General features: G+C 24.0%; 6 protein-coding genes across 6 annotated transcripts; 1 reads left to right on the top strand and 5 right to left on the bottom strand.

Moving 5' to 3' along the window:
- Positions 1-107: 107 nt before the first annotated feature.
- On the bottom strand, positions 108-269 carry DICPUDRAFT_148351 (uncharacterized protein; the record flags this gene model as incomplete). Its single annotated transcript, XM_003284532.1, has 1 exon — positions 108-269. One exon carries the CDS (start codon positions 267-269, stop codon positions 108-110), a length of 162 nt encoding a protein of 53 aa, XP_003284580.1.
- A 2,187-nt stretch (positions 270-2,456) lies between these two features.
- DICPUDRAFT_96752 (uncharacterized protein) lies at positions 2,457-3,849 on the top strand (the record flags this gene model as incomplete). The annotated part of the gene is made up of 5 exons (XM_003284505.1): positions 2,457-2,529; positions 2,597-2,960; positions 3,044-3,171; positions 3,299-3,644; positions 3,720-3,849. 5 exons carry the CDS (start codon positions 2,457-2,459, stop codon positions 3,847-3,849), a joined length of 1,041 nt encoding a protein of 346 aa, XP_003284553.1.
- A 139-nt stretch (positions 3,850-3,988) lies between these two features.
- Positions 3,989-4,998, bottom strand: DICPUDRAFT_75525 (uncharacterized protein; the record flags this gene model as incomplete). Its single annotated transcript, XM_003284533.1, has 2 exons — positions 3,989-4,238; positions 4,307-4,998. 2 exons carry the CDS (start codon positions 4,996-4,998, stop codon positions 3,989-3,991), a joined length of 942 nt encoding a protein of 313 aa, XP_003284581.1.
- A 1,583-nt stretch (positions 4,999-6,581) lies between these two features.
- Positions 6,582-9,443, bottom strand: DICPUDRAFT_148356 (uncharacterized protein; the record flags this gene model as incomplete). The annotated part of the gene is made up of 1 exon (XM_003284534.1): positions 6,582-9,443. One exon carries the CDS (start codon positions 9,441-9,443, stop codon positions 6,582-6,584), a length of 2,862 nt encoding a protein of 953 aa, XP_003284582.1.
- A 504-nt stretch (positions 9,444-9,947) lies between these two features.
- Positions 9,948-10,628, bottom strand: DICPUDRAFT_75527 (uncharacterized protein; the record flags this gene model as incomplete). Its single annotated transcript, XM_003284535.1, has 2 exons — positions 9,948-10,285; positions 10,361-10,628. The coding sequence occupies 2 exons, from the start codon at positions 10,626-10,628 to the stop codon at positions 9,948-9,950; spliced, it is 606 nt and encodes a 201-aa protein (XP_003284583.1).
- A 2,052-nt stretch (positions 10,629-12,680) lies between these two features.
- On the bottom strand, positions 12,681-14,655 carry DICPUDRAFT_75529 (uncharacterized protein; the record flags this gene model as incomplete). Its single annotated transcript, XM_003284536.1, has 2 exons — positions 12,681-13,982; positions 14,629-14,655. 2 exons carry the CDS (start codon positions 14,653-14,655, stop codon positions 12,681-12,683), a joined length of 1,329 nt encoding a protein of 442 aa, XP_003284584.1.
- Between the last annotated feature and the right edge of the window lie 46 nt (positions 14,656-14,701).

Below are 14,701 nucleotides of genomic sequence, written 5' to 3' on the forward strand. Positions count from 1 at the left end.
AAAATTTTTTTTTTTATTGCTTCCTTTTTTTTTTAAATAAAAAAAAAAAAAAAAAAAAAAATTTCATTTCTTAATTTTTTTTTGTCGAGACCCCCCCTTGGGGAAAATTAATGAAAGACTAATTGTTCCAAAAGATTAAATATAAAAATATTATCTAATATTATTATTGTTATTAATTGAATTTTCTTGGAGAATATTAAGTTTTCTTCATCTGGAACATTATAACCACGAGAAAAGGATTTAATAGTAAAATCTGGACAAAATAACATTGCTTTTGTAATGATTGCAGTATTTTTGGTGGCAATAATATCACGATGATATCATTCCATGTAACTCTGAAGCCTTGCATTGTACTAAAAAATTAAAGTATTTTTTCAGTATTAATAAAACAATATGAAATATTATATTTAATTGTATAGAATATGAATACATACCATTAGGAATTGGTTTAGAATCGTTTATGAAAGCATGATGGTAGCTTTCAAAAAGTTTTTTTCACTCTTGGTTATAATGATGGGTACCTTGCTTTTTATTATAGGTCCTATTGAAAACCAAAATTTGAAATCATCTTTTTGATTTAATATTGATAATAATTTATAATTTTCATCATGAATTATTATATTTGAATCAAAATAAAATAGTATATTATAATTACTATTATTATTATTATTATTATTATTATAATTACTATTATTATTAATTCTATTAATAAAAATTCTAAAATTATTTAGAATTTTATATTTTTGAAGAATTATTGCATTGATTACAATTTGAATTTATTCTCTGAATATTGTTTATTATATTAATATGATCTGATAAATTATTTGCTTTATTATTATAAATATCTATTTGATAGTAATAGTTGTGATATGTAGTTATTTTAATTGGACAATTATTACATTTTATAATTTCGCAACATTAAATTTTTGAAATGTTGGAAATATTTGAGTGGTATTTAATTGAATTATAATATCTATCAATTCAATATTAAATATATCAATTAATAATTTATCACTATTAATATCAATAACAATATTATTATTATTATTTAAATTATTATTATTATTATTATTTAAATTTTCTAATGATTAATATAAATATTCTAAAGTTTTAATTGAATTATTTTTTAATACATTTTTAAAATTATTATCATCTTTAAATTGTCTAATTATTCTATAGAGTTTATTAATATAAGAGATTTGTCGGTTGATGATTAATATTATTGTTGATAAGGTTTCTTTGATACATTTTAGTTACAATTTTTTTTAATAATAATAATAATACCATTTCACCAAAAGATAACAGCTTTGATATTATTATTATTATTATTATTATTATATTTTTTTTTTTTACTAATAATTTACTTTTATCTAAATTCTACTATTATTATTATTAATATTATTAATATTATTATAGTTTTATTTTTTTGAACCATGGTTTAAATAATTATTTTTTTTTATGAAAAAATTTTTTTTTGTCAGTAAAATTTTTTTGTCAGTATATGTCTAAAAATTTTTTTCCTCATTTTGTCAGTATATTTTTGTTGATATATTTATCTTTGTCAGTATATATATCATACATTGACATATGTTTTCTTGTAAAACATTGCTAATATATAATTATAAAAGTGAATATTATTATAATTATAAAAAAAACTATATAATTTAATTTATTATATATTTTTTTTTTTTGAAAATAAAATAAACTATTTCTTTTATAAAAATAGTATAATATTATTATAGTTATATTGTTACTATTATTACTATTATCTTTTGATAATTAAAAAAATGTACACTTTCTTATTTTTTGTTTCACTAAATATAACTCATCTTGTAATTTGTCGTCAATATTTGAGAAATATGGTTGGTGTTATTTATAGTTTTACATATAAAACAATAGAGGTTTTCTTCTTTATTCATTTAAAATAAATAAAAAAAAAATTAATATTAATAATTTTTTAAAAAAAAAAAAAAAAAAAAAAATTAAAAAAAAGATTGTATTTGATAAAAAAAAAAAAAATTTTTCTTTTTTTTTTATTTATTATTTATTTTTTATTATTTTTTAATATTCAACTCAAAATTTTGTTTTTTAAATTATTTCTTTTAATTATTCGAATCGTCAAATTGTTAAAAAAAAAAAAAGGTTATTATTATTTAAATATTTAAAATCAAACAAAAAAGTAAAAGAAATTTTCGGAATTCTATTAATTTTTTATGAAATTCAATTTAACATGGCATAATTAATTCCATTAAATTAGGAAAAAAAGATATTGAATGGAAAAGAAAAAGATAACGAAAATTGCTTAAAGATATTTATAAAGATGATTAAAATTTTTTTTTTTTAATTTTTTTTTAATTTTTTTTTAATTTTTTTTTAATTTTTTTTAATGCTCCACACACTTAAAAATTTTTTTTTTTTTTTTTTTTATCATTATTAAATATTTTTATTATACAAAAATGAGATTTGTTGTATTCTTAGTTGTTTTATTATTTGTTGCTTTTGCTGCCGCTAAAAACGGTCACACAATCGGTAAATATATAATATATCTTATTTTATAATTTTATTATTTAATATATTAATTTTTTTTTTTTTATAGAACAAACCCAATTTGTTGCTTTCCAACAAAAATATAACAAAGTTTATTCATCAAATGAATATTCTGCTAAATTCGAAACCTTCAAAGCTAATTTAGGTGTTATTGCTCAATTAAACCAAAAAGCCAAACTCCATAAATCCGACACTAAATTCGGTGTTAACGAATTTGCCGATCTTTCAGCCGCTGAATTCAGAAAATACTACTTAAATGCCCAAGTTGCCAAACCAGATGCCAGTTTACCAATGGCCCCATTATTAACCGAAGAAGTTCTCGAAACCATCCCAACCGCTTTTGATTGGAGAACCAAAGGTGCCGTCACCGGTGTCAAAAACCAAGGTCAATGTGGTTCATGTTGGTCATTCAGGTAAGGATTTGATGATTTATCAAAAAATAAATCACCGTTTGTGTTTGATATTAATATTTTTTTTTTTTTCTCTATAATTATAGTACTACTGGTAACATCGAAGGTCAATGGTATTTAGCTGGTAACACCCTCGTTGGTCTTTCAGAACAAAATTTAGTTGATTGTGATCACCAATGTATGGAATACGACGGTCAAAAATCATGTGATGCTGGTGAGTATTCATTTTAAATTTATAAGAGTTACATTGGATTGGATATTTTAGCACTCTATATTGCAGGTTTATATTTCATAGTTAATTTATATTAACCAATTCAAACAATTAATTTCAAAATATATAGGTTGTGATGGTGGTCTTCAACCAAATGCTTACCGTTATGTTATCGAAAACGGTGGTCTTGATTCAGAAAACTCATACCCATACTTAGCCGTTACTGGTGACAGTTGCAAATTCAAATCAGGAAATGTTGCTGCTAAAATCTCAAATTTCACTATGATTCCACAAAATGAAACCCAAATGGCTGGTTACCTTGCTACCCACGGTCCATTAGCTATTGCTGCTGATGCTGCTGAATGGCAATTCTACATTGGTGGTGTCTTTGATCTCCCATGTGGTCAATCATTAGATCACGGTATTCTTATTGTTGGTTTCAGCGCTGAAAAGAACATTTTCGGTCATCTTAAACCGTAAGTTTTTTCTTATTAAATCATTAAATATATATAAAAAAAATATTTAACTAACATTATCTTTATTTTACACAGATATTGGATCGTTAAAAACTCATGGGGTGCCTCATGGGGTGAACAAGGTTATTTATATCTTGGTAAAGGTAAAAATCTTTGCGGTGTCTCAGATTTTGTCTCTACTTCAACCATCAATGCTTCATTATAAATTGTTTAAATAAAAATATATTGTTTTTTTAAAAGAAATCAATCTTGGCTTTATTTTTATAGGTTCTAAAAAACTATTTAAGAAATATATCTTAAAAAATTATAGTGAATTATTATCTTAATTTATCAATTTTTTTTTTTTAATTTATTTTTCCAATGTAACATAAACTCTGAAATATTGAACTTTCACTTGGGGCAGGAAAATTAATTTCTACAGTGATAATACCAAAAATAAGGTATAGTTTTTTTAATTTATTTTTGGTCGGAATAGAAATTATGGTGGAGCCGTTGGGTTGTGGTTTAACGAGAATAGCTAAGCAATCCTTTGAATTGAATACACCCTCTGGGTCAGAGAGATTGTGATGGTAATATGGAATCTGATTACCATCTCTATCTATAAATATTAAAAGTAGATATTGAAATTAATATTTTGGATATTTTTTTTTTTTTTAATATACTTGCCTGTATAAGTTACTGGTAAATCTCCAGGTTCCAAATTTTCCAATTCAATGATTTTTTGAATTGTTTCGATAATATAGGTAAATGATTTTACAATTTCTGAAGGGGGTTTTTTTTTATTAAAAATGTTATTATTAATATTATTGATACTAATATTGAAAATATTGTTATTGTTTTGTAATATCTTATCTAAATTTAAAATTTGGTATTTTTGTTCTAAATTTGAGATATCAAAGTTGTTGATAAAATCATTTAATTGGTTAAGAGTTTTTTTTATTTTTTCACAATCTTTATTTTCTTTTTCAGAGTTTGACAGGGTATCTTGTATATAATGGCTGATTTTTTCTAAATTGAAATGGTGAGTTTTTGAAATAATTTCTGATAGTTGATTATATAGATTAAAAAGATTTTGTTTATTTTTTTCACAATCTTTTATTAAATCCTCAACTTTTTTTAAATTTTTTTTAAAGTTTTCTAATTTTTCTTTAAATGTTATTTGTTCAATTTTTTTTAAAAAATGACCTTGATGTGTGGAAGTTACACATTCTAAGCATGTTGGTACATCTCTACATGTAGTACAAACATGGGAGAATTCCATGTCATGATCAGTACAAAGATGGCTTATAGTAATTTTATCTCTATCTATTTTGTTATCCATTGTCGATTTTAAGAAAATTAAAAATAATTTCATTTATATTTTATAAAAAAACTTAAGTTTTTTTATTAAGTTTTATTAAATTTTATAAAAAAAAAAAAATTAAAAAAAATAAAAATTTTCATCTTAAGAAAATTTTTTTTATTATCGATAAGTGATGTTAATTTTTAAACTTAATAAGTTTATAATTTAATATTTTACCATCAAAATAATATTTCTAGCTTGAGTACCTTTTTAATAAAATTAGCATTTATCATCAGCATTCGTCTTGGTCCTCATCATCATCATCATCAGCATTCATCTTGGTCCTCATCATCATCACCAGCTTTCATCAGCATCATCATCACCATTTATCATCATCATTCATCATCAGCATTCATCTTGGTCCTCAGCATTCATCTTGGTCCTCACCATCATCACCATAACCATCATCAGCATTCATCAGCATTCATCAGCAGCAGCAGCATCAACCCCTAAAGCTTTAGAAAAGAACTTTTAGTAAATCAATAATAATTAATAATTTTATAAAAAAAAAAAAAAAAAAAAAAAAAAGATAATAAGAGAATATAATCTTTTTGATGGAAGAAATACATTTTCCCTGGCCAGGCAAATATATTGGAACATCAATTAGTATTTGGATTCTGAAACATCATTAAATTTTCAAATAAAATATAATAAAATATAATAAAATTTTTTTTTTTATAAATAATATGTTTATTTTTTACCGTTTTCCTTTTTATTAAAAATAGCTCTTCATGATATAATTTAGTATAATACGAAAATGTTTGACACTCACATATTAATTAAATATATATATATAATTGGGTTTTAATTATATATATATATATAATTGGGTTTTTTAGTTTATAAAGCTTTTCCCATAAAAAGTAATGCGATAGCTTCTTGTAGATGGTTTTAAACACAGAATGCCCTATAATATCAATATAAATTACAATATAGATTTGGTTGTATTTTACTCAAATAGCACAAGATAATTTATTTGAATCTCAAGTAGAACAAGCAGTTCATTAAATTTAAATAAATATTTTTAGAATTTCATCAACATCAGTAATCTATATAAAAAACAAAATATTAGTAAATTCAAGTTGATAATCAAATGGTAGTTGAAAAGGGGGTTCAACTTGTGGTTCAAATAGTGCTCAAATAGTGTTCAAATGGTGGTTAGAGAAGTGGTTGTTCAGATCGTTATAGTCGTGCTTCGGAGGTTCAAGTAGCACCTCATGTGGTGGTGCAAGTGGTTTAAGTATCGTTTAAAATGGTACTCTAAGTGGCAGTTAAGGTTGGAGTTGTACTTCAAGTGGTAGTTAAAGTAGTTCAAATGGTGTTTCAAATGGTAATCCAAATAGCGCCTCAAATTGTGCCTCAGGCGGCGCTTCAGATAGAGTATAAAAAAGTGTTTCGAGTTGCACTTCAAGTGGTATTTCTAGTAGTAATTCAAATGGCGGTTCAAAAAGTTAGAAAGAGTTAGATTGCAATCAAATCTTTATTCATAAATTTATTTAAAAAAAAAAATAATAATAACCAGCGATATAAATAATAACAATACAAATAATGATAATAAAAAAAAATAACCAAGATTGGTTTATTAAATATTAATTTTAAAATACTTTATTTTGTTTTTTATTTGAAAGCTCTCTTAAAGTTTGTATATTTGAATCTGGTAGGTTTATAAAGTTACATAATAAATGGCATAGCTCGTGGTTATTAAAGCTAATTGAGGCTTCAATTAATATATATAATAATTTAGCTTCAAAAATACTCTGCTTAGTAGTAACAACATTATTACTACCGCTACTATTATAGATACTGCTTTTGTCATTATTATTATTATTATTATTATTATTATTATTATTATTATTATTATTATTATTTGTATTGTTATTATTATCATCCATTATAATATCTTGGTTATTTTTTTTTATATTATCATTATTTGTATTGTTATTATTTTTATTGCTAGTTATTATTATATGTTTTATTTTTAAAATATAACCATAATTCTGTATTATAAATTTAAAAATTGTAAAACAACCTTTATATGCAGCAATATTGAGTGAATGGAACAGCATCTTTGTGGTTTCATCATTTAGATCATTTAGACAGTAAAAAATAAATGTTTGTAAATAACTTTCGGAGCAATAGTAGAGATGGGAGTGGTCTAGAAATCTTGAAACTCTTTCAAAGCTAGTAACATCAAATAAAACTTTGGGAAATAATTTATAGAGTTCAAAAAGTTCTTCGGTTCGGTTACTAAAAAATAAAGATACTAATAAATCTTGAGCATCCACTTCAACCAATATGGATGGCTCATTTGAATCTTTTGGCCCTTCCGTAATTGGATCAATATTCGTTCTTTTTCTGGGTCTTAATGCCTCTCTCATAGACGTGAATGAATTAACATTTCCACTATTTACCATTACTTTGAAAACCAATGCTATATTGTAATAGTTTGAAGTATTCCTAATATTTTCTTTGAAGCTTTTGAAAATTATATTTTTATCTAAAAAAGCAAATAGCCACCTAATAAATTTGATGTATCTATAGGGAGTGTACTCCATTACATTATAGTGTAAAAAGTCAGAAACCTTTAAATAGTTCATTGGGAAACTTGAAAAGAATGGTACCAATGAATCAGGATTACTTGATCCTATAATTTGTTTATAAAAACCAGCAATGTTGAAAAAATCACCGATATGATATAGCTTTGGATTCTGTGCCACTCTATAAAAGATATCTGCCAGTATTTTGTTATCGTTAATCATATTTTTATTATGAGTTACCTCGAACCTTCTACCTAGACCTTCCATTAGCTTTTCAAAGTGCTCTAAAACTGATATGCTTGAGATGTATTGCCAATAGCAATTTAAATCTTTGAATATAACATCTTGATGGCTGTTGTAGTAATAGTCCAACAGTTGTGTAGTTTTTATCGTTACAAATATTGTTACAATTTGACTGAAACCGCCTCTTGAAAAGATCTCTGGCAATGAAAACTTTGTATAGAAATACCCTATGAGCTCCAGGTCATTGGTCGATAAAATTGCTTTAAGATAAAAGTCCAAAAAGTTGAAATAGCACTCTTTGTGATATTTGTTTATTAATTCAAACTGCGCTGGTCTGTTGCCACTATATAACAACTCTTCAAAATAGCTGAAAATATCAAAACGTCTTTCAATACACACTCTTTGAAACTTTTCTTTACTTTTAAATGATAGGTAGTATTCCATTGGCTTTTTAAATTTCTTTTCATCTTTTGAATTTCTTTTACTTATTAATAATATTGTTTTGATAATTTTATTGATTATTATTTTTAAATTATTTTTACTATTACTATTATTACTGTCAATGCTACAACTATTACTATTATTTTCAAAGCTGGACGTTGATATTATATCTCTAACTGTCAGATTTAGTTGATCCTTTGTATACAATGATTCAACCTCTATATTTTTAATTTCCGTTATTAAACTATTTATTTTTGTATCGCTTTGAATAATTTTTGTTGATAAACTAGACACCAATAATAAATATTTTAAAAGCTTTCTAAACTTTAATGTATAGGGGAAGCAGTTTTGGGCAATATACTCTACATTGGGTAGCTCTTGTGTTAAATAATTATTGTGGATTATGTGGTGATATATTTTTAAACGTTTGTAATATACTTCAAAATTAATAGGATTGATTATATTTATTTTTGATGATTCCATTGAAGCTCTGATAGAGTCTATATCAATGTTGAAATGTTGAATATATAGTTTAAATGCCACTATATTTCTACTTTGATATAATAGAGGTATCCATTTACTATAGTTATTAAGTTCTAGTGACGAAACCTCTGGTGATGAATATTTTGTAAATAATATCTTGTAGTAATTAGAAGTCTCTTGTTTTTTCTTTGAAAAGTTTAATAGAAGCAAACAAAAATCCTTGTCATTTTTTATAAAGAAACTGTCACTCTTTATTTTATCTTTGATTATTTCGATTGCATTTGTATATTTGTTTAAAATTCTATCTACACAAAATAAATCTTCATAACTTGCAATACACTTCATTGTGAAATTTTCAAAAATATTTTTAAGTATGAATTTGTTTCTAAAAACCCTCCAAAACAAATATTCTGTTGGATCTATACTGTCGGTTATTATTAATTTTGTTTGATCTTTATTAATAAAGGAATTTGGACCCAATTCTTCTTTTTCTTGAACAATTAAATAATCTTCATTTCTTTTTAAATTATTATTATTACCACTGCTATAATTTGTATTATTGTTACTATTGTTGTTGTTATTATTGTTATTGCTATTATTATTTGTATCGTGACAAATATCACTGATATAACTATTTTTATTTATAGTATTTTTATTATTATCTATTATTGTATCATTTAAAAATTCATCTTCATTTTCCCTCTCTCTCTTTTTATTATTGTTATTATTACAATCATTATTATTATTATCCATTATAAATATATTTCATTTTTAAAAATAAAAAAAAAAAAATATAAAATGGGGAAAAAAAATTTTAAAATTTATTTTTATTTTTCGAAATGTACTTTTTTTTTTTTTTGTTTTTTACCTTTTTATTTCTACAAATTCTTTTTTTTTTTTTTTTTTTTTTTTTTTTTTTGATTACAAATTAAATTTTTTATAAAATTAATAAAAAATTTTATTATGATTATGTATTTAATAAATGATAAAAAAAAAAAAAAAAAAAATAATTATTGATGTCCTATTTTTAGTAAATAGTATACCCCATTTTACCCCCAAAACTTAAAAAAAACTAATGATAAAAGTTTTGGTGTGTTTTTTAAATTAATATTAATATAAAAATTAAAATTAAAAGAATTATAAATTTAAATCAATAAATAATAAAAAAAAAAAAATAAAAAAAAAAAATTATATAAAAACAGCAGCTTTATTAAAATATTCAAATTATTAAATCGATTTATGAATATAGAAATAAATCTATGCATTACAAACAGTGATAGAATTTGACCACCAACCACATTTGTTTTCAATTGGGAATGTGTTTTCTTTAATTGGAGTACCAGTACAACCATCACCTTTGAAAACTTGTTGGGTCATTGTATTAGCAGTGGATGAACAGAGAACATTGAATGAAACTTGATTATTTGGATCTCTAGAGTTGGTACAAACACCCATTTCATTGAAAAAGACATTAGTAATTTCATTCTTCCAGTTGGTGCTGTTGCATTGACCAACATAGTCGAATCTAACTAATGAATTTGATGGAAGATCGTAAGTAGAAACACATGAAGCAGTGATTGAATTATTATTTCTATCTATATTATTTAAAAAGTAAAAAATACACATTATATTAATATTGTTTTTTTTTAAAAATAGTCTATAAAACATACCAGTTGCACAAGCACCAGCAGTGAAATTCCATGAATGAACCATACGACCATGGCAGTCACCTCTGTTATCGTATTCAGTTACAAAAATAGTGGTACCATCTGCTGAGCAACCAAACATTTGATTGTAGTCGCAATAGTTTTCTTCGATATATTGACCATCAACAGCAGTTTCACCACAGCCACCATCAAATCTTTGAACATAAACAAAGGAGGCAACGGAATATTGAATAACAGCTAATAAAACAACTAATAATAATAAAACTTTCATTTTAGATATATATATATATAATAAATAATAATGAAAAAAAAGAAAAAAAAACCCTTTTATACTATTTTTTTTTTTAAAATGATATTTTTATATAAATAAAAGTTGTTCAACTTTTTTGTACATGTTTTTTATTTTATTTTATTTTATATTGGTTTTATTTTTGTTAAACTTAATTTTAAAAAAAAATCAAAAAAACATCAATCACCCATACAATCCCTAAAGTTGATGGTTTCTTTCATTCACATCTTTTTTTTAATCAAGATAAATGTCATAACCCAATAAAAATATCACTACCATTAACAAAGTCTAAAAATTACACCAAATGGGTTGCACAATAAAAAATATAAAAAATCATCCCCCAAAAAAAAAAAAAAAAGAAAATATATGGGTAACTAATAAATTAGATATTTAAATTTAAAAAAAAAAAAAAAAAATCCTTCATAATAAAAATTTAAATATTTATTTTTACATTTATATTTATAAATTGTTTATTATTTATATTTATATTATATTTATACTGATATTATTTATTATTTATTATTATTATTTTTTTTCATTTACTTTTGAAAATGAATCAAATAAACTGCTTGGAGCAAAAATAAATGACTTTGATGGCTCTTTGGCAATCTCTTGAATTGCTTCTATTTCTCTAATACGAATTGCTAAAGGTGATTTTTCCAATTCTAAATATAAATTAAAACAATGTGTTAATATAAATGTTGCCAGGATTTAATTGATTAAAATAAAACTTACCATGTGCAGCTTCTAAAATCTAAAATATATTTGAAAGGTGAAAAATTGTATATTAATATAATAAACTACTTTATTTATATGGTATATATATAACTTACAATATGTGATGATTCTAACTCTGCTTTAGCTGAAATTACTCTTGCCTCTTTTGATAATTCGGATTGAAGTTTTTTTGAAATTGCGTCTCTAATTTCATCAGAGAAAATGGTGTCGATGATATTTACACCAACTAATTCTAAACCTAAAGGTTCAACTTTTTCTTTAAGTGATTCTAATAATTGATTATTTATACTTTCACGCTCATGAATTAACTGATTAAGGGTAATAGTTGGAACAATCTCTACTAATTTAATTTGAACTAAATCTTTAATTGATTTATCATGATCTGGGGTTCCTTGAGTTAATTTTAATGGATCTACAATTTTATATTGTACCAATGTATTTAAATCCACAACTGCACTATCCTTGGTAACCATTGAAGGTGTTGTTACATCTTGACTGTGTGGTCTTGTATCAAATACAACAATTGAATGAACAAGTGGTAACATTAATCTTAATCCTGGTGATAAAACTTTATTTTTGATTTTACCAAAACTATATTTAATACCTAATTCGCCCTCATTGATTTTTGTAAAAATTTCTCTTTTATTACTATAATTATTGTTATTTATATTTGATGATCCTAATGCTGATCTTGATATAGCTGTTTTATAATGATTATTTATAAAAAATTTTGAGTTTTTGAAAATTATAATTGGTCTATTAATACCATTCATTTTTGCTGTATCTATCAATCTATCCGTATAGTTTATAAAACTATAAATGTAATAACAAAAGAAATTAAAAGAAAAACAATGAAATTAAAAAAAAAAAAAAAAAAATGAAATAATAAAAAAAAAATTTTTATTTTTTTTTTTGAAAAATAAATTTTTTTTTTTTAAAAAATAAATATTGCAAAAATGTTGTGGGCAAAAAGAATGTAAATCAAATAATGATGGTGGCAATAAATTGTATTTTAAAAATCCAAAGTTACAGTTTTTAAAAAAAAATAAATAAATACACAAAGGTTTTTTAGATTTTAAAATTATATGATTTTTTTTTTTTTTTTAATTTTTTTTTAATTTTTAAATAAAAAAAATATTATTATTTATCATTATTATAATTGATTAAATTTTATATTTGTTATTCCATTCTTATTATTATTCCATTATTATTTAAAGGTTTTTTTTTTTCTCTCTTTTTTTTTTAATATTATTATTCTTATATAAATTATTATTTTAAATTATTATTATTATTTTTTTACAACTTTAATGATTCAAAGGTTGGAACATCTGAAACATCACCAACAACAACTAAAGTTGGTTTTGATGAAACTAAAGTTTTGGCAACTCTTTGGATATCTTCAGCGGTAACATTGTTAATTTCTTCAGCAAATTCGACTGGAGTGTAAATCTTATCAGAGTAGATAGCTTGTTTACCAATAAATTCGAGGGCACCACTTCTGCTATCAGCTTGTTCTAAGACGTCAACTTTAGCAAGAGCTTTAGCACGTTCTAATTCTTTGCCGGTGGCTTTGGTTGAGGCAGAGATTTCAGAGGTTAATAATGATAAAGTTTTGGCAACGTTGCTACCTTCAACTTCGACGAGGACACCAAAGAGACCAGTATCAGCGTATGATAAATTGAAAGCTTCTGATCTAACAATACCAGTATTGTTTTGGGTTAATGAGAATAATCTTGAGGCTCTACCATTACCTGGGGCAACTTTTGGTGAACCATTACCTAAGATGGTTTGTAAGACAGTAAGAGCAGCAACGTTTTTAATGTTGGTTTGGGCGGAACCTTCAAAAGCTAAAACAACTTTGGTGTTACCGGTGGCATAGGTGAGTGATTCACCACCAATGTATTTGGCAGCTTCTCTTGGGACGGTGGTGGTTGAGTTAACAGTGGTACCAAAAGTAACTTTTTCAGCTTCTTCAACTAATTCACCGTGTGAAAGACCAACACCAACTAAAACCATATTGTTTGGTTTGTAGGTGGCATTGACGTAATCACTAACAACTTCTTGTGAGATGTTTGAAAGATTGCATAATGGTGCAACTAATGGACGACCAAGAGTTTTACCACGGAAAGCAGTTTGATGGGCTGATTCAAGGATTGAGGTGGTTGGGCAGTGGTTGTAAGCTTCAGATTCTTCAGCAATGACTTCAGCGACATCACGAACTTCGTGGTATGGAAGAGTTGGTTGGGTGATGTTGGCGAGGTTCTTTAACATTTGGAGTGATTGATTTGGAAGAGTTTGGGTTGAAATTAATAAATTATCACGACCAGCTTGAACGAAAGCAGTGCTACCACTGGTTTCAATTTCTCTTTGAACTTCAATACCTAATTTGTTGGTGTTTGATTCGAAAGCTAAACCTTTAAGAACTTGATTTAAACCTGCAGTTGCTTGAGTTTCATTTCTTGAACCACTTTTAATGTAAAGACCTAATGAAACAGCTGGACCAGTATATCCACCTACTAATGAAACAACTTTTAAACCATTTGAAAGAGTTGATGATTCAACGATTCTTTTAGTTTCTTGAAAAGTTGAACTTGAATACTGTTATAAAAATAAAAATAAAAAAAAAAAAATTTTAATTAGAAAATTTATTATTAATATTCATATGATTGTTGTTGATATTATAATTATATTTATAATATATTTATTAAATAATAAAATTATTCATATTAAATATTTAAATATATGTTGTTGTTTATTATTTAATAGTTATTATTGTTATTATTGTTATTATTGTTATTATTGTTATTATTATTATTATTATTGTTGTTGATATTATTTAACTGTTTTCACTACTTTATATTATTATTATTAAGTATAAAAAAAAAAGTTATTGGTATCCAAATTAATTGTTTATTCTATCCAACTGTTTTAATTTTTTCATTTTTATTAAATTCTTTTTTTTCATATTATTGAATGTGTCCCTTGGAATTAATGTGTAATTTCTTTTTTTTTTGTTGCAGCTTTTCTTTAACCTTAAATTATTTCTATTTCCTATTATTTTAAAACCATCTCCTTTAATGATAACTTTTTTTTTTCTTTAATCTAAAACTTTATTTTTTTTTTTTTTTCGTTGATAAACTTTTTTTTTTTTATCATAATAATATAAAGTAGTGTGCTAAATAATTCTGTCTATAGTTATTTTTATTTTTAATATTTAACATTTAATTAAATATGCACCACCTACATTTCTAACTAATAATCTAGAGAGCATGTTGGTGTTATTATATTGTTTTATATAAAGTGGAATAAAAACAATC

This window comes from Dictyostelium purpureum (genome assembly GCF_000190715.1).
Source record: "Dictyostelium purpureum unplaced genomic scaffold DICPUscaffold_27, whole genome shotgun sequence".
NCBI classification, from domain to species: Eukaryota; Evosea; class Eumycetozoa; order Dictyosteliales; family Dictyosteliaceae; genus Dictyostelium; species Dictyostelium purpureum.